The sequence below is a fragment of the Gossypium raimondii genome, chromosome 11 (assembly GCF_025698545.1).
Source record: "Gossypium raimondii isolate GPD5lz chromosome 11, ASM2569854v1, whole genome shotgun sequence".
Lineage (NCBI taxonomy): Eukaryota > Viridiplantae > Streptophyta > Magnoliopsida > Malvales > Malvaceae > Gossypium > Gossypium raimondii.
Window position 1 is genome coordinate 7,970,986 of NC_068575.1, and position 25,054 is coordinate 7,996,039.

The following is a 25,054-nucleotide window of genomic DNA, read 5'->3' on the forward strand; positions in this document are numbered from 1 at the left end:
AATGCATGCACTTGACTTTGTTTAACACATAAAGAAATTGCTGATACTGTTTAAGAAGGTATTTATTTCAATTTTTTTTTGTGTATGAAATTTCCAAATTTAGGTATGGCACATAGTAGCCCAAAAAGGGTATTTTGTATTGGTTAAAATATGATGTTAGTCTTTGCACTTAACCAAAAATTGAGATTTAGTCTTCGTACTTAAAAGTTGATTGAGTTTTCTTATTTTTAAATTTAAAATTTCAACCTAATCATTAAAATTGTATGTAATTTTCATCAAAATTTGTTAATTTGACATGTTGATTAGGTTTTTCTCAGATGTGACACGACTTGTGATTGATTGGATTAGGATAAATTGAAATAGTAAGATTTTAAAAGCATAAGGACTAAAACTTAATTTTATAAAAGTAGAAGGATTAACAATAAATTTAAACCTTATATATTTTATAATAGGAAAGATAGGTTGCCTAATATTTGTCCAAATAGGAAGGAAACCATCAACATTAAGCATCAATTTCAATATCAATGAGCAATGGAAAAGAAGTTTGATCCTTAACAAGCATTAAGAATAAAGTTGTCCTTTTACTTAGTGGTCCAACTTCTTTCTCCAATACCCTCACTTTTTTTTGCCCTGGCACACTGATAGATTGATTACAGCTTTGATTGTTTAGTCTAATCTTTTATAGACAGATATTTATAGGTCTGCAACTCCCTTTTATTTTCTTCTTTTTTCCTTTATAAAAAAAATAAAAAAATAACATATATAATTTATAAATCTCAACTTCATTCATTTACTTTAGTGAATCCTTGACAATCTGTGGGAGAAGTGTTTTATTAAATTACAAATATAAGAATTGATAACTTAGTTAACAAACATTACAGCCTATATTACCCTATGAGAAACATAATTATATGTACTAGTACTGCTTTGTTGCATTTCCCAAAACATATAGAAAAAAAATAATTAAATGAACCCAATAGGACCAATTTTTTAAAAGTTTTCCTTGTGGAAATCAAATTTGGTGCTGGTCTTCCTTGAAAACTCTTGAGCTAACCTTCTTAGCTCCCCTGTTAATCCTGGTGCACCACAGTAAAATACTCCTGCAGGTAAAAGAAAAAATGTACATGTAAATTGTTAGCTAAACCATGTTAAAACTATCCATGTTCCCATTTGACTTGGTTTATATTAAGTAATATTTTGGTAAAAATATTTTGGAGGCTTCTCTATTAAGAGTTGGATTACATTTTATTTTATTTATTTAAAAAATAAGTAAATTAGTTTCTATACATAAGATTAGGAAGCAAATTGATCATTTTTGTTAAAAGAATTCATTTCATTTGTATGGTTAAAAATAAGTGTGATTAACGGAATAACTAGATAGTAACGTGTGATGCCACGTGTACCTCATGCTGACATATAGAGACTGTCTGTTCTTTTATCTAATATAAAAGGATTGTTTTGCCTATTTTTTAGTGGAATGAATAAAATGTAATCTAACTATTTGTATAAGGTTCTATGATAATTTTACCTAATATTTCATTGAAATGTAGAAATTTAAAGATAATATACTAGAAAGCAAATACATACCGACTCTCTTGTCTGTATGGTTAACAGCCACATGCTTGAAGACCTTGTGCCAATTTGGCCTGGCAAAATGTGTTTTCACTTGTGTTCCCGAAACAATATCCACACCACTTTTGGCATGTTGGAGGGACTGAAGCATGGTGATCAAAGCTGACCTAGCATCCCCTTCTTCATATACACTGGTGCAGTAATTGTGAAGTTCAATCATCCTATCTCTATCATACTCAGCCACCTCATTCATTACCCCCCTGAACCACTCAAACGAGCCTTGCTCCCGTGTAACCCAATAGAAGTAAGCTCGTTTAGTGGCAAATGGCTTTCTCTTGTTCTTCACCCCTTCTTCGATTTCATTTTGTTGCTTGATGTTGTTAAGCACGTCTTTGACTATGCTGATTAATGGGGTGGCACCAATTCCAAGTCCTACTAGGAGAAGAACATCGTACTTTTTGTAGTCTTGAGCTGGAGCTCCATATGGACCATCAATCAAGAGTTTTGGCAACCTGTTTGATCAATAGGTTAAAATCCCATTTGAGAGTTCAGATCATGAAAATAGATGACAAATGGATCGGCCAAAAAAGGGTTTACCTAGGCTTGTTTTCGCCTTTACCAATATCTGCTCTCAAGAGGCCACTTTGATCAACCGATGGAGGCTGACAAACCTGCAAACCAGCTCATATTAAGGCAAAACTATTGACACGTTTAAGCTTTAGAAATGAGACATTTTGTTGTTGTAATGATCACCTTTGAGAAAAGGGCCTTGAGTTGGGATGTCCAATCTCCTAAGGTTCGGATGTGGATACTTAAATAGTCATCTCCAGGAGCTGAAGTGATGGAGAAGGGATGCCTGAGAATCAGAATCACTAATGCATCATTAGTATTGTCATTAGATCATTGAAATCAGGGAATTACATGATTATTGGTTACTGTTTTCTTTACCATTGAAACGGGGAGACATCAGCACAGTTCACAAATATATATTGGCCACTAGTGTACTTAAATCCTTGAGGCTTAGACATGTGCAAGGAAAGTACATTTCCAGGGTAGACAGCAACCTGAATTATAAGCAGAATTGAAAATTAGCCCATTGTCTGACCAGTAAAAGTGATAAATTTGACATTTAAGGGGGTTGGAATGTACCTTCAAGATCTTCACCGACTTATAGCCAGATCTAAATGCTCGAATTAGGCGTTCACATGCGTATAATAGCATTGGAACTGCTAGATACATCCATGTCTGAACCAAATAGCAATGCAGAATGTCAGCATATTGAAATATTTAAAACTAGCTAGTTTTTTTAGGGTTGAGATACTTACTGTCTTTTTGTACCATTTCTTGGAGAGGTAGAGAAAGTATCCATGAACAATGAAGAGGGCATAGACAATAATAAATAGATGATGTGAGTACCAGAAGGCATTAAATCCAGTCAGCTTCTTTATGGATTTAGGGAGGTTTAGCCGGTTCCGGCGGAACCAAGGTTGAGCTAGTGTGTAGGCTATGGCCATGAGCACCACCATGGTCACACCGGTCCAACCTTCGGTCCCTTTGACAAACCACCAGTAGTTGTTAGGCCGTTCTTCCCCAAAGAATTGTTCCATTGGCTCATACTCATCATCAGTGGCATGGAGAAGCCTAGGGAAATCACACGTTAGATGTGCACCAGCATGCAAGCCAACTCCAACAGCAATCCCCCAAGCAACCACCTATAGAAATTCATCCAATTCAATAATGTAATTTGTTCTAAAACAGGAATTCTTTGTCCTTCAATATATTTTGTTATATTGGATCTTTATTTGTAGTCACAAACCTTGTGAAAATTGATATTGTCATCAAATGGGACAACCACCCCTAACTTTGTTCTGCTTCTAAGCCAAGTAATGGTATTTCTACACACTGGAAGAAGAATGATGGCCATGTTGAATTTAGTTGTCTCAGCTGCACCTTTGGCCGTGGTAACACAGTAGCCCATCACATCAAACACGGCTCTATGTCTGTATTGAATGAATTTCCAGGTGAACAAGCCTGCACAGATTGAGAACCAAAGAGCCAACACCCATATTCTCTTCCAATTGTCCTCTGAAAAATAGGCAAGACCCCTTCCCCATCTTTTAATGGGGTTCTTCTCTTTTGTTGGAACCAATTTTTCACTCAATAGCCTGCTTAAAATGCGGCTGTCTGTCACTAAGTTGGTTGATTGGCTTGGAGCTTGCAGTAGTAGTGTTTCCAAATTGTATATCTGAAATTAAAAGAATAATAATAAATAAACCATAGGTTTGACCAAGTATTGTCTTGCCTGGGCCTCTTCTTGCCCATAAATGGGATCATGTAAACTACTTGATGGGCCTAAAGAAGGAATATTAGTTTATTTGTGCTGACCTCAATGTACCCAAGGTTGTCTTTATCCAGTTCTTCCATGATTAAGGCTGCATACTCCTCAGCACATTCTTGGATTTTTGACAGCTTGTTAGCACTAGCACTCAATGTGATAATCTACACCATTGAAACACTTGTAAATATCTGTATGGATAATGCAAAAGCTTAACTAAACAACTATTGGATATAATATTCACTCACCTCTTTCACCTCTTCTTCTGTGATCCTTCCATCAGCATCTTTGTCAACCCTGCATTTAATTACCAACATCATCATTGTCAAAGAATGCATAAAAACCAAATGAATTTTACACAGACTTCTCAACCTTTGACTACAACAATCATTGTGCACAAATAAAAAAAATTCCTATTGGTGATTTGATTCTTTAATTAATGTCTCAATTAAGTTGATGGATTTGTTGATAAATCTAATTAAAATAAAATCATTTAATTATGTAAGCTTGAAATAAATAATCAACTTAGGACAGTTAATAATTACTTTGAAGTCAACAGCTTGGATAACAAAAGGAATTTTATTTCCACCTAACATCTGGCTTCACATGCACAGAAACCATGAATTACGGGTTTATATGATTAAATTATTTGCATGAATAGTGAATGTAGATTCTGATCATAAATTTATAATATGATATAATATTTAGCTTGACGATTACCTCTTGTTTTCTCAGCATAACTTTGTCAAAGACAATTTCCTAATGTTTAGGTGAAAATCTATCTTTACTGTCCCATTGAGAATACACTATAGACCTTACTGATTTGCTAGCTAGTTCTAAGAAATTCTAAATAAATTCAAGAAAAAAAATGAAAAAGGCTCTTCAAAATTAACATAAATTTGGTTAAAGATTGAGTGCATAAATTCTTACATGTCAAAGAAAGTTTGCAATCTAGCATCAAAGCTTTGATCAGTAATTTGTTCCCAAAATTCCCTTAGCTGAGCTTTGTTTACTGCTGATGATGTTATCCCTCTTCTGCGAGCCAAAGTCTCGAACAGTTCCTCGGCAAACTCCTTTGATTCGTTCATGCCTGAATATAATCACAAGTTATATAACACCAAGTAGCTATAAGCCTATAGGCTATAACAACAGTGCATTTTCATGGCTGAACCTGATAACATGAAAAATTGCAGATATGGAGATATGTTATAAATACCTATACATTGACCAAACAATGACTTGGGGAGTGAGCCATTGACAGACAATTCATCGAACCGTGAATCGATCTCGGACCAGCCTTCGGTTCCAACGTTTTTGGTCATAAATTTCAGTCCCCGAAGGGCACGAGCGGCGCCGGATTTGTTCCGGTCGGCCCTGTTAAAAGGCGCCGCCGCCTTCATCGACGTCATTCGCTTCAGTTCCTGAGAAACTTGCCGGATTTTGAACGAAAGCTGGGATCCAAACGAATGCCTTTTCTCTAACTTGGTCGCTAGCATTGCCGTCTCCGGGTCGCCGCCTTTGATATTCTGTACAGAAACCGAATCTTCACGAATGTCGAGAGTGATCTCGACGTATTCGTCGCCGTCTTTAAACCTCGCACTCTTCTTGCTGCTGTGTTTCTTGTTAGCATTGTTCACCAATATCGGACCGCTCAATGGACCACTGTAACCGACTCTGCTACTGCTTGTGCTCTCGGTATCGGACCATGACTCATGTTTACTGTGGTGAATCTCCATTTTCTTCTTCTTTCCTTCTTTCAAATTCTCTGCAATTGAAATGAAAACCCGGCAGTCAAAATTTGAGATACGTATAGAACTAATCACAATATCATATACGAATAGAAAAAAAATGCTTGTCTGGGTGTTTTTCCATTTATAGAAAACATGATTTTTTGTCCTCCAAAAATACCAATGAATCATGTTACACACGTTTTTCCCTGATGCATGGAAACCATGAACAAAACCAAGTGAAAACAGGTAAACTGGGAAATTATTTTCTCGGGAATTCGGAAATGGAAAAATCTTACCAGAAAATGACTAATTGTTGAAGGTCTCAACTAATATGATGTTAGTGAAGAAATGAGATTTGAGAACGTGATAGAAGAAGAGATGGGAAGAGTTTATATATACATGTAAAGGGTTGTGGGGAAAGGTGGCTGATAATAACAAGTCAAAACTCCAAACAAAAAGAAGGTGGTGAAATCAAGGGGCGCAGGCGGGTTGTAAAGTGTAATAATATTAGTTGAAGGAGCTGTTAGGGTTCATACTGTAATCAATCTTCCAAGTTTCAAAACATCACCAACCAACAACCCATGTTTGACAATGGTAGTTAGAATCTTTTGCAATTTAATCAAACTTCATCAAAACTAGCTATCGGGTCAGCCATTAATAATAAATATATATGGCTAAGGAATATACAATATTGGAAAAGAAAAAGTTAATAAGATTTTAGCAGTATAGTGTTAGTTTGAAAGGATGATACGAAACAGTGATGTCACTGGCATCACGTTTGTCATATCAGTATTTTTATTCTGAAAAAATTTAAAATTAAATAAAATTTTAAAATTAAGGATGAAATTGTTATTGTGACATTAAGCTATTGAAAAAAGATAACATCACTGTTTCATACAATTTTTTTCACAGTGTAATATGGAAGATATAATCATTACTTTAAATAAATATTAAAAATATAATTGGTAGTAAAATAATAATTTCACAAGTAATTTTAAATATTACTTTAAATACTATTGAGTTTTTACATTCAAAGGATGGTAAGACTAATTCAGGGTAATAAAATAATTAAAAAAGAGTGAGCATATGATAATGTTTAAAATCTACTTGTCACGAGCCATTTAAATCTTAATTCAATTGATAATGTTATTATTAGAGGTGAGTGTTTGATCAAATCGAGTCGAATTGAGTAAAAAATTTTAAATTAATTGAGTTAACTAATTCAATTTTATCATCTTAATTGATTTAATTTTTTCTAATCGAATTGAGTGAAATCGTTCAATTAAATTAAAAATTAAATATGCTAAATTAAAATCTTATTACAATATAACTAATTCCATGTTAAAGCATATAAATTTGAAGCCATATATATATTTGAAAAAATTTCAAAGCAAAATAATAAAAAACACTTTAGTATGATAAACTTGAATCACTAATCAACTTATTTAGGTCCCAAAATTATTATTTTAGAAAAAATTAAAATTAAAATTTTCTTTATATATTCTTTAGTATAATTTTTAAAAATATAAAAAATATATTTTTTTATAAATATTTTGAAAATTTAAAATTTATTTTGTAATTTTCGTTGAGAGAGACTAATTTACTCATTTTCAAAATTGACAGGGACCAAAGGGGTATGTACATCAATCTGTTATTCGAATTATTCAAATTGTAAAATTCAACTTGACTCGAAACTCAAATAATTTGAACAACTCGATCCGATTGACTCAAATTTTATTTTTTTTCGATTTTTTCAAATCGAATCAAAATTTTCTCACTCTTAATTATTATGATTGTAATAACGTAAATTCAATTACGTTTAAATGTTCTTTTCTTTTAATAAAAGATAGGGTTTGGAAAGTAAGAGAAAGTGAAAAAATGTTGGAAATTGGCTCGAAATCTAAAAGTTGACGTGATCTCTTGGAGAAAAGCTTGCTATCTGCTCTTATCTATTTCTGGTCGGCTTCCACGAAAATGCCGAGTAGAAACAGAACTTAACAACAAACCTTTTTTTTTTTTTTTTAAATCGAGTTGTTTAACTTATCAATTTTTTTAGTATATGATAAATTTAATTCTTAATATTTATAATTTTTTGTTAATTTGATCTTTATTTTTATGAGTTAAATTTAGTCATTAATAATTCAAAAGAGTCAAATTATTATTTTTAATCGAAATCTTAATTAAGACGTTAACTTTTTAACGATGTTAGCACGACAACCCGTGTGACAGTTCACGATATTTCATATTGATATGATATTATTTATTTTATATACCAATTCTACAAATAATTTAAAATTATAGAAATATTCAAAAAATAAACAAATAAAAAATCCAGAAAAAGGCATAAAGTACACATGAGCTGAATGTTTAAAAATTTAATGTTTTAATCAATATTTCCATAAAAGAACAATAATTAGACTCTTTTGAAAGGTAGATGGTTAAATTCGATTTTTTTTAAATTTGAGAGCTAAATTTAGCTAAAAATGACCAATTTGACAAAAGATACACACATTAATAACTAAATTTATCATTATACCATTTTTGGATTTAACGTTTAAATAGTTGGTACTTTTGGATTTGGAATAATTTTAAAATGTATTATTAAAATAAATGTAATTACTAAATTTAAAAAAAAAATCAGTTTTATTTGGGTGGGAACTCAAAATAATTTTGTTATGTTATACTTGAGAAGTAGTCAAATAGATGGAATTGGTTATCCCGTAATGCGTTTGTGGTAATTCCATTACCAATGGAGACAAAGACCGATCGATATGTTTCACTTTCACATATGTTAATAATCAAAATAATTATTTTGTTAAATATATAATATATTTACAGTTAATGGGTGTTAGTGGTGAGATTAATCATTAATCTGATCCAAATCGCATGATGAGAATGAGAACAAAATAATGGACCGACAATTAGGAATTATTGTATGAATTAAGTAATCATTTTACAGTGAGAACAACTTTATTTATTAATTACACTAATTACTAATTAAAGATTTCATTAGAGTTTAGAAATTTTGTTAATAAATAATTTCTATATTTTTCTTTACAAAGAAAACTCAAATTTTAGTAATAAAATTTGTCCAAATGCGAAAATTTACTCAATATTTGAGAAAGTATTTTTAAAAATATTAAACTCAAAAATTGATTATATAAAATTAAGTTGTTTTAAAATATTAAACTCGAGCTTGAGCTTCAATATTTAATATCTAAAATTAGTTTTTTTTTCATAATATGTTGTATTAAAACTAAATATATATAAAACTACAGTCTAAATATTAACAAATACGTTATATTTGTTTATATTAATAAATTTAGGGTAAATTATAAAAATAGTCACTTTTGTTTGCCTCAAATTACCTTTTAGTTACTTATGTTTGAAATGTTACGTTTTAGTTACTTATTTATCGTTTTGTTACGAAGTGGTCATTCTACCGTTAAGCTCCGTTACCTCCTTAACGGCGATGCTACATGGCAGTCCAAATGAGTTTTAAATGACAAATTGAATGTCCTATATGACGGTCCAAATTAAATTTATTTAATTAAAAATATATTTTCATCTCAGCAACTTGACATCCAAGTTGGTATTTAAAACCCATTTGGACTATCACGTAAGACTGCTGTTAGGGAGGCAACGGAGTTCAACGGTAGAGTGATCACTTCATAACAAAATGATAAAACGTAACATTTCAAACATAAATGACTAAAATGTAATCTGAGGCAAACAAAAGTGACTATTTTTGTAACTTACCTATAAATTTAATGAAAAGAAAATATATAAAAATAAAAATAGGTTTAAATGGACTTGTTAGTAATTTATAAATATCACATGTTTGAATGACTAGAAACTCTATTACACACCTATGTACGTAGAAACTACTTATTTAGAATATTGATATGTGTTAAAAATAATATATAATAAATAATGAAATACATAAATTTAAACTAATTAATAATAACTCATTAAATATGTACAATATTAAAATAAAAATTAAATTAAATTGTAAGTAGAACAATATTTAACCACATAAAACAATACAAAATGTACTACAATTATTTATCATGAATTTGTCATCAATTGTGAATTAACGCCGAGTTGACTTGTAACACCAACTCAATTAATAATATTATTAATACATACCAGTGACAGGAGATGATAAGTTAGGTGTAACACCCCTTACCCGAGACCGTTTCCGGAGTTGAGCACGAGGCATTACTTAGCTTATCTTACCAATTCGGAGCATAAAAACTAGGTTTGAAAATTTATTTCACTATTTACAACAAATCTGTCCAATCGCGCAGCAGTTACTAAATTAATTATAACTTGAGCTACAAAACTCAAAATTTAATTCCGTAAATTTTCTCTGAAACTAGACTCATATATCTACTCACCATAAAATTTTTAGAATTTTTGGTTCAGCCAATTAGTACAGTTTATTAGTTAAAGTCTCCCCTGTTTCACCACCTGACTGCCCTGACCTCTAGTCACTAAAAATAAGTTTTCTCACTGTAGGATTTTCATATGAAGTTCTTACTTGTTTCTACAGAAAATAAACTCAATTAGAAATCTATACATATAAACTATAACTCATAACCATTTTTGTACAATTCTTAATGATTTTCTAAACTCAAAACAGGGGACACCAAAAACTGTTCTGACCCTGTCTCACGAAAATTCACATATCTTAAAATATAAAATTCCTTTCGCTACACCGTTATTTTTCCATGAAAATAGACTCAACAAGCTTTAATTCCATATATCATTCACCCTCTAATTCATTTTATACTATCTTGGGTGATTTTTCAAAGTCACGTCACTGTTGCTGCCTGAATTCTGTTTCTTTGCAAAATTTCATCCTTTCATGATTTCCATACATAATTTATCACCTAGACTCTTATAACAACAAATACCTTCATACTTAACCATTTTAATAACCATACATCATCAAATACTTACACACCATTCTTTAGCAAAATCATAATCACAAACATACAAAATAACTAAATCCCTATACATGCCATAACTCAAACGTGATTCGATATAAAATACCGAGCAGTTGTGGTTGATAGTGTGGACGATCTCCGACTTCTTTAGGATCCTTGAAGTAGCTTTGCAATACTATAAGAGAAAGAGAAATAAAAGAAGTAAGCATAAAGCTTAGTAAGTTTACTAGCAAATACATAACAACATTACACACAAATAATTAAACTCAAGTGACTATATCTCTAGTTTACTCTTTAGTTAATTTCATACTAGTTCTCTTACTTGTTTACTTAGAATACTTGTGTGCATAACTTACTCAATCCTTGCTGCATCGTTGAACATCAATTGATAGTATAATAAGTTCTTAAGTCTTACAACTTACCCGAGCTTGCCATTTATGCTTTAAACCGAACTTTCATGAACATGATTCATTTACAAGCCCGTTGAGCTACATTGGAATAATAAGGATACTCGGTCTCTTCTGATAATAACATGCCAAAGCCATGTCCTAGACATGGTCTTACATGGGATGTTCTCATGTTGGTGCCCATGCCATGTCCTGCACATGGTCTTATAGGGACCTCTCATCTCAGTGCAACGCCATGTCCTGACATGGTCTTACATGGGACCTCTCGTCTTGGTGCCCATGCCATGTCCCGCACATGGTCTTACAGGGACCTCTTATGATCTTAAGGATGCCAATGCCATGTCCCGGACATGGTCTTACATGGGATCTCTTTACCCAAATGTCATGACATTCGTATCCATTACCATCCTTATGTATCAATCGGACTTTTAATTTTAATTCTCTATCATTTCATGCTTAGATCATCATCAAATAAATTCATAAAATAAATTCATAGTTTCTGGAAAATAACAGCATTGATAATAAATATTGAAATATTGCATTTATTTACCGTAAACTTACCTCGGTACCAATTATAGCCAAATTCACCAACTTAGTCTTCAACTTTATTCTTCCCTTTGTCTAACCTCGAGTTTCGTACTTCTTGATCTAAAATAGTAAATTTAACTTATTTAATAATCACATTCATCAAAACAGCCCTCGACTCTAACTTTTCAAAATTATAATTTTGCCCTAAACTTTACATAATTACATTTTTGCCCCAAGGCTCGGAAATTAAACTTCATCTCTTATTCTTATGTTTTATAACATTCTGAACATTTTTCCTTCTATGGCAACATCAAATTCCCACTCTAACATGTACTTATGAACATTAGGTATTTTTACCGATTATGTCGTTTTACTCGTTTTAACTTAAAATCGCTTAGCAAAAGTTGTTTAACATAATTTCTAGCTTCATATTCTATCATAAAACATCAAAATAAACACTTTTCACCTATGGGTATTTTTCCAAATATAAACCCTAGGTTAAATTATTGCTAGAATAAGCTAAATTAAGCTACCGGGACTCCAAAAACGTAAAAAACATTAAAAACGGGACTTGGGATCACTTACTATGGAGCTTGGAAGCTTGAAAATCCTAACTATGGCTTCCCCCCTTCCTGATTTCGCCCTAATGAAGAAGATGATGATTTTTGCCATCTTTTTCCCTTTTAATTCATTTTAATTACTAGATTACCAAATTGCCCCTAACTTAAAAATTTTCTATTTCACTTATCTCATGTCCATTTTTGTCTACCAAGTTACCAATGGTATAATTACCATATAAGGACCTCCAATTTAAAGTTTCATAACAATTGGACACCTCTAACATGTAGAACTCAACTTTTGCACTTTTTATAATTTAGTTCTTTTGACTAAATTGAGTGCCCAAACGTCGAAATTTTCGAACGAAATTTTCACGAAATCATTTTGTGAAATTGTAGACCATAAAATATAAGAAAATAAATTTTTCTCATCGGATTTGTGGTCCCGAAACCACTGTTCCGATAACCTCAAATTTGGGCCATTACAACTCTCCCCCCCTTTTTAGGATTTTCGTCCTCGAAAATCTTACCAGTAAAGAGGTTTGGGTATTGTTTCCTCATTGCCTCTTCCGGTTCCCATGTTGCTTCCTCAATCCCGTGCTTTTTCCATAACACTTTCACCAAATTTATCTTTTGTTTCTAAGTTCCTTTGTTTCTCGTGCTAATATCTTGACCGATTCTTCACTATAAGTCATATCGGGTTGAATCTCCACTTCGTCGGAGTAATAACATGTGAAGGATCGACCGATATCGTCGTAGCATAGATACATGAAAACATTATGGATTCTATCGAGTTCGGTGGTAAAGCCAATCGATAAGCAACCGGTCCAATTCTTTCTATGATTTCATATGGTCCGATAAATCTTGGACTCAATTTACCCTTTCGATCGAACCGAGAACTTTCTTCCAAGGAGACACTTTTAAGAATACTTTATCACCCACCGAAATTCAATCTCCTTCGTTTAAGATCGGCATATGACTTCTGTCGATCGGAAGTCGCTTTTAGACTATCTCGAATCAGCTTGACTTTTTCTTCTGTTTCTCGGATTAAATCAACCCCGTGTATTTTCTTTTCACTGAGCTCTGTCCAATATAACGGTGTTCTACATTTTCTACCATACAAAGCTTCATACGGAGCCATTTTAATACTAGACTGATAACTGTTATTGTAAGCAAATTCAATCAAAGGTAGATACATTTCCCAATTACCTTGAAACTCTAATACACAACATCGGAGCATATCTTCCAATACTTGAATTACACGCTCAGATTGGCCATCTGTCTGAGGATGAAATGCAGTACTGAAATACAACTGAGTACCCAAAGCTTCTTGCAATTTGTTCCAGAAACGAGACGTAAATCGGGGATCTCTGTCTGATATAATGGAAACAGGCACTCCATGTAGTCTAACAATCTCAGATATATACAATTCAGCCAATTTATCTAAAGAATAATCCATACATACTGGGATAAAGTGCGCGGACTTTGTCAATCGGTCGACAATTACCCAAATGGCATCTTTCTTCCTCGGAGATAACGGTAACCCAGATACAAAATCTATAGTGATTCTTTCCCATTTCCATTCCGGTATAGTGATTGGTTGAAGCAACCCCGAAGGTACCTGATGTTCAGCTTTAACCTGCTGACATACTAAACATCTTGATACAAACTCAGAGATATCACGTTTCATACCCGGCCACCAATACATCTTTTTCAAGTCATTATACATTTTATTACTCCCCGGATGTACAGACATAGTACCGCTATGGGCCTCGTGTAGAATCTTCAGATAAGCTCGAATTCTTGACACATACTCTACCTCTAAATAATAAACAACCATCAGTCCCAGTCTGAAATTCTAAATCATTACCGGACTCATAATGTGCCCGATTAGCTCAGTAACTTTTCATCATTTTTCCGAGCCTCACATATTTGTTGATGAAACATCGATTTAGCCTTCGTTTCAGCTATGATTGAACCATCATCGATCGGTGACAACCGGGCATTCATAGCTCGTAAAGCAAATAGAGATTTTCGCTCAAAGCATCGCCTACCACGTTAGCCTTACCGGATGGTAATCAATAACCAAATCATAATCCTTTATCAATTCAAGCCACTGCGTTGTCTCAAATTCAAATCTTTCTGTGTCATCAAATATTTCAAGCTTTTGTGATCAGTATAAATATGACACTTTTCACCATACAAATAATGCCGCCATATTTTCAATGCAAATACAATAGCAGCTAACTCGAGATCATGTACCGGGTAGTTTCTTTCATGTGGCTTAATTTGTCTTGAAGCATAGGCTATTACTTTATCTTCTTGCATCAAGACACAACCCAAACCATTTAATGTTGCATCACTATAAATAATAAATTCCTTACCCGATTCTGGCTGTACCAACACAGGTGCTTCCGTCAACAATTTCTTCAATCGGTCAAAACTTTGCCGGCATTTTTCTGTCCATTCAAATTTAACATCTTTCTGTAATAAACGAGTCATTGGAGAAGCTATCATAGAAAACCCTTGTACAAATCTCTGATAATATCCAGCTAATCCCAAGAAACTTCTAACTTTAGATACATTTTTCGGTGGACTCCAATTGACAATAGCTGAGATTTTACTTGGATCTACCCTGATGCCTTCTGCAGATACAATATGTCCGAGAAAACCCACCTCTTGAAGCCAACATTCACATTTACTGAATTTAGCATAAAGCTTCTTTTCGCGTAGAATTTGCAACACTATTCTCAAATGTTCTGCATGCTCATTTTCATCTCTAGAATAGACTAAAATATCATCAATGAAAACTACAACAAACCTGTCCAGATACGGTCTGAATATCCGGTTCATCAAATCCATGAATACTGCAGGTGCATTAGTCACCCAAACGGCATAACCAAAAACTCATAATGCCCATACCGGTTCTCGAAGTCGTCTTTGGCACATCTGCTCTTTTACCCAGAATCGGTAATAACCCGATCGGAGATCAATCTTGAGAATCTTGTGACACCTTTCATTGATCAAACAAGTCATCAATTCGAGGCAACGGTACTTATTCTTTATAGTTACCTTATTGAGTGCCGATAGTCGATACACAATCTCAAAGACCCGTCTTTCTTTTTCACAAATGTAATCGAGCACCCCAAGATGAATGACTCGGACGAACAAAACCTCATCAACAAGTTCTCAGAATCGTACCTTTAATTCTTTTAACTCTGTCGGAGCCATACGATACGGAGTTATAGAAATTGGAAAGTTCCCGGAATCAGATCTATAGAAAATTCCACTTCTCTTTCTGGTGGCAACCCTGGTAACTCCTCTGGAAATACATCAGAAAATTCACATACAATCGGCAATTTGCTCAGATCTTTGACTCAGATACCTTAGTATCCAACACATACGCCAAATAAACATCATACCCTTTTCTAACACACCTCTGAGCTGTCATAACTGAAATTATATCGGATAATCCCTCCGTCGATTAGATTTAACCCAAAGTAATTCTCCATTCTGGCACTTCAGTACAACATATTTCTGTCTACAGTTTACTACTGCGTCATGCTGAGTTAACCAATCCATGCCCAATATCACATCAAACTCATCAAAAGGCAATAACATCAAGTCAACCGGAAAACAAATACCTTTTACCATTAGTGGACAATTTTTACAAACTTTATCCACCATCACAAACTGGCCCAGGGGGTTAGAGACTTTAACCATAAATTCAGTAGGTTCAACAGACAAATTTTTAACAAATACTAATTTCGTGCATATATATGAATGTGTAGAGCCAGGATCAATTAATGCAATAACATTAGTGTCATAAAGAGAAAATGTACCGTAATTATATCGGAGAGAGGACCTCTTCACGAAAGCACGAATAGCATATGTTCTCGGGTGCTCTAACATCCGATCTCGTTCTTTGAATCTCTGGATGCACTCTATTACTCGCTCCCACTCACGGGTTTCTCTGCGGTCTACCTCTAGTAGGAGCATTTCGATCTCACACTCGTTATCTATTCTCTTTAGTCTGTTTCAGACAATCCGAATAAAGTGATCGGACGCTCCACATCTGAAACAAATATTTTCACTTGCTCTACACTCTCCGGTGGCGTCTCCCACATTGAGGACATTCCGGCCTAGGAGGTCGAAATCTTGCCAAGATTGCAATCCTGTAGTGGTTTGAGCTCTAGAACCTCAAATCTTCTACCCTGCTTGGCCGGGATATCTAGTGGAAAATATGATCCGCTAGAGAGCTCCCTAGGCCTCTTAGATGTAGACCTGAAATGATTTACTCATTTGCCTCTTCTTTGTATCCTGCGCTCGACTTGACTTTGCTCTTCTCTTTTCTTTTAACAAGTCTTCTACTTTACAAGCTCTTTCTACCGAACAACAAACTCTCGATTTCCAATACACCCACCGATAGTCGGATGTCATCATTAAGCCCATCTTCAAATCTCTTGCACATGTTAGCTTCAAGTGGATACAAATTCGAGCATACTTACTAAGTCGACAAATTGCGTTCATATTCAAATCACGGACATCTTACCTTGTTTTAGCTCAAGAAACTCCTTCCTTTTCGATCTATAAATCTCGGTGATGTACTTCTTTCAAACTCCTCCGAAAGAAATCCCAAGTAACCCTCTCACTCGGTACTATAGACACGAGAGTCTTCCACCAATGATAAGTGAATCTCGAGAAGTGAGACCACACACTTCATACATTCTTCCGTGTACAAGATAATTCTTCAAAACCACGATTGTATTCTCAAGCCGATTCGCTTTTTCGCATCATCATCTTTGGTAGCCCAAATTCTTCACCCTTGCTTCCTAATCTTATCAACAGTGGTCTCTCCTCGATAACTATACCGCAATTGGGAAGCTACATGGGGAACCCGTGATTCTTGAGGGGTGGAGGTCTTATAGCCGGATTCGCATTTAACGAACTCGGCAAACCAATCGATCATGGCTTGGAAGAAGGCTTCTCTAGCTCCTCCTCCCCGCTCTCTCGATGCGTGTCTTTCACTAACATTAACATCCGATGGCACCGCCCCTTCATGAATAGGCGCATTACTCTCTACTTCATCTGTACTAGCTCGTTCAGGATCCATAACTATAAAAGAAAACATTTTAAAATCGTCAGGAGTCGTCACACTATCAAAATATATAAGTATGGCATGTATAGGTAGACTCTTATTCATACTGCATATTTCCGAGAATCGACTAAACCTGCTCTGATACCAACAAAATGTAATTAGGCATGTTTTTATTAGTTTTTGTTAAAATAAAAGGACTAAAATATCCTCAAATAATATATTTTATTTTATTTTATTTTATTTTAAAAATATTTTTGTACTTTTATTAACTGAATTGATACCCGATTGGCAAATAACACAGTAGAGATTTTGACATTATGGACGAAAATTTACTATTTTTCAGGAATTATGATTCTTGATATCTGAAATTAAAATTAGGCCATGGGTTATAATCCGCTTTTAAGACATCTTTCCGCATAATTACATTACTTACCGAAACGAGGCGGCCTTAGGGGCAGCCAGCATTGCCTCAACAATGGTAAAATAACAGTCAAGTCCTTCACAAATTATAAAGTTATAAACTAATATAATGATAAAAATTGCATTTTGACATTTTAAAAATTTATAATTCATAGGGATGGCAGTGATATTCAATATATCTTTTACGGATTTGGATAATATTCAGATTCAGCTTTTAAAAATACTGTCTGTTACAAATTTTGAGCAGAAATAGATGAACATCTCAAATATTCATCGTTCGAATCTGTATTACTTGTTCGGATAACGGATGCTCACCAGTTACAAAATACTTATAATTTTGATTTTATATATAAAGAGAATTTTAGTGATTCAAATTCAAATTTTTGCATATGTGAATATTCAAAATGATTGAAAATTTTGAAATTGATTTTTTATTAATTCAAATATCTGACGGATAATAATTTTTAACTCAGGTTTGGATAATAATATTAAACAAATTCAAATTTTAGATAAATTTAATTTGTGTCCATTTAGTATCAATTAAGTTAATTGAGAGCAGGGCCCTTAAAATAAAAAAATTCATTTAAAGTCCTTTATAATTTATAAAATTTTAAATTAATAATAGTAAAATTGTACTATTAAAATGATAAAATTTGATTTAATCTTTTAAAGATTATAAAGATATAAATTATTAAAATGATGAGGTTAGTATTATAAAAATATATAGTGAAAAGACAGACCTAAAACCTACGTTACTCAACTTGGTATACTGCAATGCATGTGAAGTTTGATTCTAGAATTTGATAGAGGCTTTAATGAAGAACAATGAGGTCAAATTGTTGAGGAAATCAAGCAAGTGGAAGTAGCCTCTGGGTTTCACTAAAGAACCAGTCAAATATGAAGGCAAATTATGGTGTGGATTTAGTTTTGACATTGCTGCCCACTTAGCTTATCTTCTTTGAAAATTACACGACAAATGAAGCTTTCAAAACAAGTGAAAAAACACTTGAGAAACAGGTTATCAAGACGCGTTTTCCATTTCTTCTTAATATAAAATTGTGTTTTTGTTTCATCGTCTCCAAAATTCCAGTCACTCAATGGAGATTAAACATTCATAGTCAAAACATGTATAGATAACTTGTCTTTTATCATGAAAACGATGAACTTGTCCCTTCCGTATGACTAGATTATGAATGAACTCCTTGACAATTTGAAATTTATTATTATTATAATTAGGTTAGTATTTTTTAAAACTTTAGAATGTGCTTTTTTTTTTATATATTTGTTTTTTTTGGTGAATTACAATAACAAGGTAAAGTTCAAACAACAAACACGACTAGCGCGACTCGAACTCAGGCCACACCTGGGGTGGTGAATACTCTAACTTTCAGGCCATCACATGGGGTTCGATTTTTAAATATTTTATCATACTTTATTAAACACTTGTCATTACCCTAACCCTATTAAATTTCACTAGTATACCAATTATATTTTCCCTATTATTATTAGTTGAGAAAATCAGTATTTTCAAACCGAAACGGACTAGCCAGTCGAACTAGTTGGATTGATAACCTGCCACAAGGCACTAGTCAATAAGGGGTTGGATTGATTGACCAATGAATTAGTATGAACCAATTGAAATGTCGGTTGAACCGATTTTCTCTAATTTTAAAAAATATTTTTAATGATTTACTCAATTGAACCGATAAGATTGAGAGCTAGAGGTTTGATCAGTTTGATTGGCCAATCTGTTTATGAAAACCTTGAAGAAAACTTGATAGTTTGTTTATTGTATTATATAGATAAATATAAAAACTATACATTACGTTTGATTCAATGTGCAGTAGTTATATACATTAAAATTTGATTTTAGTTCAAATGTATACATAAAATATTGATTTTAATTCAATTCTACATATTTAAATAAATGAGTACATTAATTTATTTTTATATCGGATGAGTACAATTATTTGCGTATCTAATATGTAAATGTAAAATGGTGATATATGACAATTAAGTAAGTTATTTACAAAAATTGAATCAAATTAAAATCTTATGTATAAAATTACACAAAAACAAAATTCATGTTTAACAATGCACAATAGTTCATATATAGTTTTGGGAGTTATCCCTATATTATGAGAAATTATTTTATGTACTCTTCCCACCACATCATCCATAGTCCCTTTCCAATTATTTAATGACATTCAGCAATTTTTCCCCATGTCATTGATACATAATTTTGGTATTTTTTTTACCTTGAACCCCGAACCCAAACTCAAACCCCAAATCTTAAACTCGTACCCAAACCCTAAAACTTGATGTTTAGGGTTCTGGGTTTTGGGTTCCCGAACCTTGAACCTTTAACCTTGATGTTCAGGGTTAGGGTTCAAGGTTTAGGATTTTGGGTTCGAGGTTCAGAGTTTAGGATAAAATTTTTGTTACCAAAATTATGTGTTAAATGACATGAAAAAATTTGCTGAAATGTCATTAAATAATTAGAAAGGGGCCATGGATGATATGGTAGGAACAATCCATGAAATAATTTCTCTTATATATTGTATTTTTTCATTAGATTACTTTAATTTTCAATAATTAATTATTATAAATGAATTTGATGTATTATTTAATTATTTATTAGTTGAAGAAATTTAACAGTTTGTGTAATAGTATTACTACTATTATTGTCTTCAATTTTCTGTGTTTTCATAGTCAACTTTTACTTTCGCTATTTTCATTTTTATTTAGGGTCAAAGATAATTTAGTAAGAAGTAGTACTAAATTATCTCATATTCTATGAATTAAAAAATTAATTATACATTTCAACTAACTGATCCAATAAATTAAATATTTTTTACAATAATCAATAATCTAAATATGATGTAATAACATCATATTATCAATGATGATGCATAAATATGAAGTAATGCTTGTTTTGATCTAAAAAAAAAACTTAGGACGAATTTGAAAAGTGAAACCAAATTCATGTATCAGATTTGAATTTTGTCACTAAATTATAATTTTAGATTTAAATTTACTATACAATTTTAATTTTAATAACTTGAAAACATTTTTTTAAGAAAGCAATATGTTTATTTAAAAAAGTATACTTAGTTTTCTTTTTTTTCTTTTTTTATTATAAAGTACTACTCTCAAAAGAAAATATATTTTATATTAATAAATTAATTTATTGTTAATTATTGGAATATTTTTTATTGTTTAAAATCGATATTGAAAGATGAAAATCAAAATTTAATGACTAGAATATATAGCAATAATAATAAAATTGACCAACCCAAATATAAAGAAGATGTGAAACCCATAATTTCATATAGTACCATAATGATGTCAAATATTAAAATCTGGATTTAGTTTTGACATTGTTCATCTTATTTGAAAATAAGAAGAGAATGGGCAGATGCTGTCAAAACAAGTGAAAAACACTTGATTTTGAGTTTAATAATAACCCAACTTTCCTTTCAACTATATATATATATATATTCATTGTATCCAAAATTTCTACAAACATATATAATCGAATAATAACATTCAACTCCTTTCTTCAACAACTAGGTTAACTCATTCATGACTTCCATTTATGTGTATATATATATATATATATATATATTCATAGTTTATTATAATTATTATTAAAGTTATATAATTAAAAACTAAAAATATTTTGTTAATATAAAGTATAACCTTATGGCTTAAGAGGGCAAATTATATAAAATACAATTTGATTAAAGGGGGCGAATGTTACACACCGTGAACACCAAATTTAAAGTACATGATAATTTATATATAAAATTTAAAAATCTAAAAATTCGAGAAGCGCGACCCCCGCGCCTTGTACCCATCCCTATATATATATATATATATATATAAAAGATAGTTGAAAATAATTGGTGAATGGAAAAAATAGTAGATAAGTTCCATAAAACATGTATATATATTAGTAATAATAATTTTTCTATATCATAGTACTTACTGATAATTTCCTTAAAATATTGTTTTAATTAATAAAATTATTATTTTTAGCTTAAAATTATACTAAAACTATCTTATCATATTTACTGAAAAATAAATGGGAAAGTAGAAGACTACATCCAGCTTAGATTATAGGGCAGTATATTCTAATATCAATAATGTTTTTATAAAAATATTTAATGTGCACAACTGTTGAATTATTGAAGATAAACTTTTATTTGAGAAATTTTATTTATTTATTTTAATGTTGTAAGTTTCTCAGTAATATATATTTTCTTAGGTAAAGTCATATATAAAGTAATTTTAATATGTTTTTAATTAAGATTTTAATGAAATTGTTATAATTGTTTTTGGGTTTAGTTTAAATATTATATTAATAATATATATTTAATAAAAAAACTTCAAAATAGAAGATTATATGCACAGTTAGATTACATGAGTTATACTTCTAATATCCATAATAATAAAAATATTTGAGGTATAAATTTGTTATCTATTTACCAATACACACATAAAACATTTATGCACGATAAAAGTCTAATTTAAAACATATAAATTCTTAAAATTTTAATGTTACAATTTCAACTAATACCTCGTTAACTATTGGATTCAATATAAACATACATATTCCACGTAAGATCATTGATTGTGACCAATATTATAAGTATAAGAACACATGATCTAAAGACAATTATTTTCACTTACCATAAATAAATTATATAATTAATCACTCAATTCTCGATAATTTATTTCATTTTAAACTACAGAAACTTGTATCATTATCACTTACATTTAAATTGGTGATTAAAACGTAAATTTCTATAGTTAATAAATTAAAATAAACAATCGTTGAGAAGTGCTTATCTATATATATATATATAAAACCTTTATATTAAATCTGAATTAAAAAAATTAACTACACTAATAATTGAATTTGCATATTTAAATATGAAAAGAAGAAAAGCTAAACTATATGTAAGTTTCAAATGTGAGGAAAGTATCGATAATTTGAAGTGTATTTTAACATTGTGCAATCTGTATTTATAATATGGGTAAATTATATTCAAGGTCATTAAATTTTAGTAAATTTATGTTTTAGTCACTTAATTTTAAAAAAGTTACAAAATAGTTATTGAACTATTTGAAAGTTTTCATTTAAGTCATTCGGCTATTAAAATCACTATTATATGACATTCTCTGTTTGCACCGCCTGTACCAATCAAAAGATCTCATTCTCTTTCTCTTTTACAGTTCAGTTTCTTTTTATGAAAAGCAACTTATCAAAATCCAAATAACTTTCTTTTCCGATCTCCGACATTGGCCATCAGATCGGCTTGGATCTAAGGTGTGTTCTTCTACTCGTCAATGAGTATTAATCTACCATATCAGTTGTCAAATTTTCGTTTGGAACTTACTAGCCGAACCTTTTTAAAAAAAAAAAAACTTAACAACTTAGTGACTTAAATAAAAACTTTCGAATAGTTTAGTGACTTGAATAAAAACTTTCAAATAGTTTAGTGATCATTTTATAACCTTTTAAAGATGAGTGACCATAATGTGAGCTTAAAAATTGTTTAATGACCTTAAGTATAATTTACCCTTAATAATATTATATCTGAATTAGCACATTGGGTTCATAATTCTGAGGCCACAAATTTCTGAATGATTCCACAAAGTGCTGCAATAATAAAACCCACAAATCTCAGCCATATGAGCCCACAAAATGCAACAATAAAATTTTAATTGATAAAATATAATATTTGAGAATTATATTAATAAATTAAAATTTCGGTTCTTAGCATTAATAAGTTAGAATTATATAAAAAATATGGAACATTAAAGGGATGATTCTTGAATGAGGCCATACTCAATAATATTTAAACAATAACAACACTAAAAAGAGAGGAAAGATATTTTAATTGATAATATAATATTATGATTTTTTATAATTTTTTAAATCATGATGTGAAACAGCACACTGTGAAACAAATTTGTATAATTTTATTAATTAAAATAAATTATTTAAAATTGATTTTATTAATTATATTACTTCAATTTTAAATAGTGAATTCTATTAGCATTATTTTTAACTTATCAAAATAAATTATATATTTTGATTATGTATATTAATTATTATTTTGAATAATACTTTTGTATTAATTACATCAAGCAAAATTATTTTGTATATTGAATATGGTGCAAATGTTTTTATTATGATTTGAGCTTTTTCTTTTCCATTATACTTGAATTGTGAAATAATATAATATATTTTAATTATAATAAACAATTTGACTAATAAATTAAAACTAATTAAAATATATATTATTTTAAAAATAAAATGCATAAAATTGCATGCAACACATGTTGCTTTAGAAACTAGTATAAATAAATGAGACACTTGTCATATTTTCAACCATGCTTACGGAGTCTAAAAATTCCACAAGTCATGTATTAAATAATTACCCTTAACATAATACTTTAAATATTGTTGTTAAAACAAATCTATATGAAATATTAATGTAAAATTTAATAGTTTAATTATAAATAACTTTTAAAAGAATTAATATTTTAATATTTATCTCAATATTTTATTTAAAAATATAAAAAATGTTTTAATAATAAATTTATTGATGTAAATAATATTTTAAGGAAATTTTATTTAATACACTATTCGTGAAATTTTTAGACTTCACAAGTAATATTAAGAGGTTGACAAGTGTCCTACGGGATATAGTAAAATATTAAAAAGTAAATATTTAAAAAGAGAGAGACATATGTCAAATTTTCAAAGTTGTTTGTGGATTAAAAAGTACATTGTCAATGTACCAAATGCAAACTCATATTTTAAAACGTAATATTTTTAATAATTTATTTTGGTATAACAATGATTTGAACCCAAACTATGTAATAGAGAATGTGAACATTTGATCAATAAGCCATTATTTAATATTAATATATTATTTTAGTAATTTAATTTAATTACTAACATGTAATTAATTTGATATTTAAATTTTTAATAAAATATTAATATTTTAATATTTGTGTCAATATTTCTATTTGAGTTGAAATAGGAAATTAACTCATCATCCTTTTTCGCTAATACATCACTTGGCATTGAATGTGACAATTTGTTTTCCAAATGTGGTACTTATGTTTTCTTTTGGTCCAATATGAATGTAATAATTGTATTTAGCAAAACTATATCTTTTAATACCTAAAGATAACAACGTTAATTTTTTAGTATTTAATTTGAGTTTTAAGATTGATTTTATAAAATTTATAATTAACTAATAATATTAGTTAGTTAATTTTATAAAAGCAACCTTAAAATTCAAAAAAGTTCACAATGGTCACAACTATCAAACAGTGTTTAACAAATTAAACACAAGATTAAAAATTACAATTAACATTAAATTTATTTTATTAACAAAATCACGAAGAATTTAAATCTGAATCATGAAAAAA

General features: G+C 30.7%; 1 protein-coding gene and 1 long non-coding RNA gene across 2 annotated transcripts; both read right to left on the reverse strand.

The window, feature by feature from the left end:
• Nucleotides 1-766: 766 nt before the first annotated feature.
• LOC105761044 (respiratory burst oxidase homolog protein B) lies at nt 767-6,259 on the reverse strand. Its single transcript, XM_012578705.2, has 13 exons — nt 5,934-6,259; nt 5,124-5,672; nt 4,838-4,997; nt 4,156-4,204; nt 3,958-4,071; nt 3,389-3,817; nt 2,898-3,284; nt 2,722-2,817; nt 2,521-2,636; nt 2,326-2,428; nt 2,170-2,243; nt 1,588-2,084; nt 767-1,100 (listed from the first exon to the last, which is right to left on the reverse strand). The coding sequence occupies exons 2-13, from the start codon at nt 5,641-5,643 to the stop codon at nt 991-993; spliced, it is 2,655 nt and encodes an 884-aa protein (XP_012434159.1). The 5' UTR covers nt 5,644-5,672; nt 5,934-6,259; the 3' UTR covers nt 767-990.
• A 4,302-nt stretch (nt 6,260-10,561) lies between these two features.
• Nucleotides 10,562-12,167, reverse strand: LOC128034984 (uncharacterized). The gene is made up of 3 exons (XR_008191388.1): nt 12,110-12,167; nt 11,558-11,644; nt 10,562-10,764 (listed from the first exon to the last, which is right to left on the reverse strand). It is a non-coding gene; the product is annotated as an uncharacterized LOC128034984 (long non-coding RNA).
• Between the last annotated feature and the right edge of the window lie 12,887 nt (nt 12,168-25,054).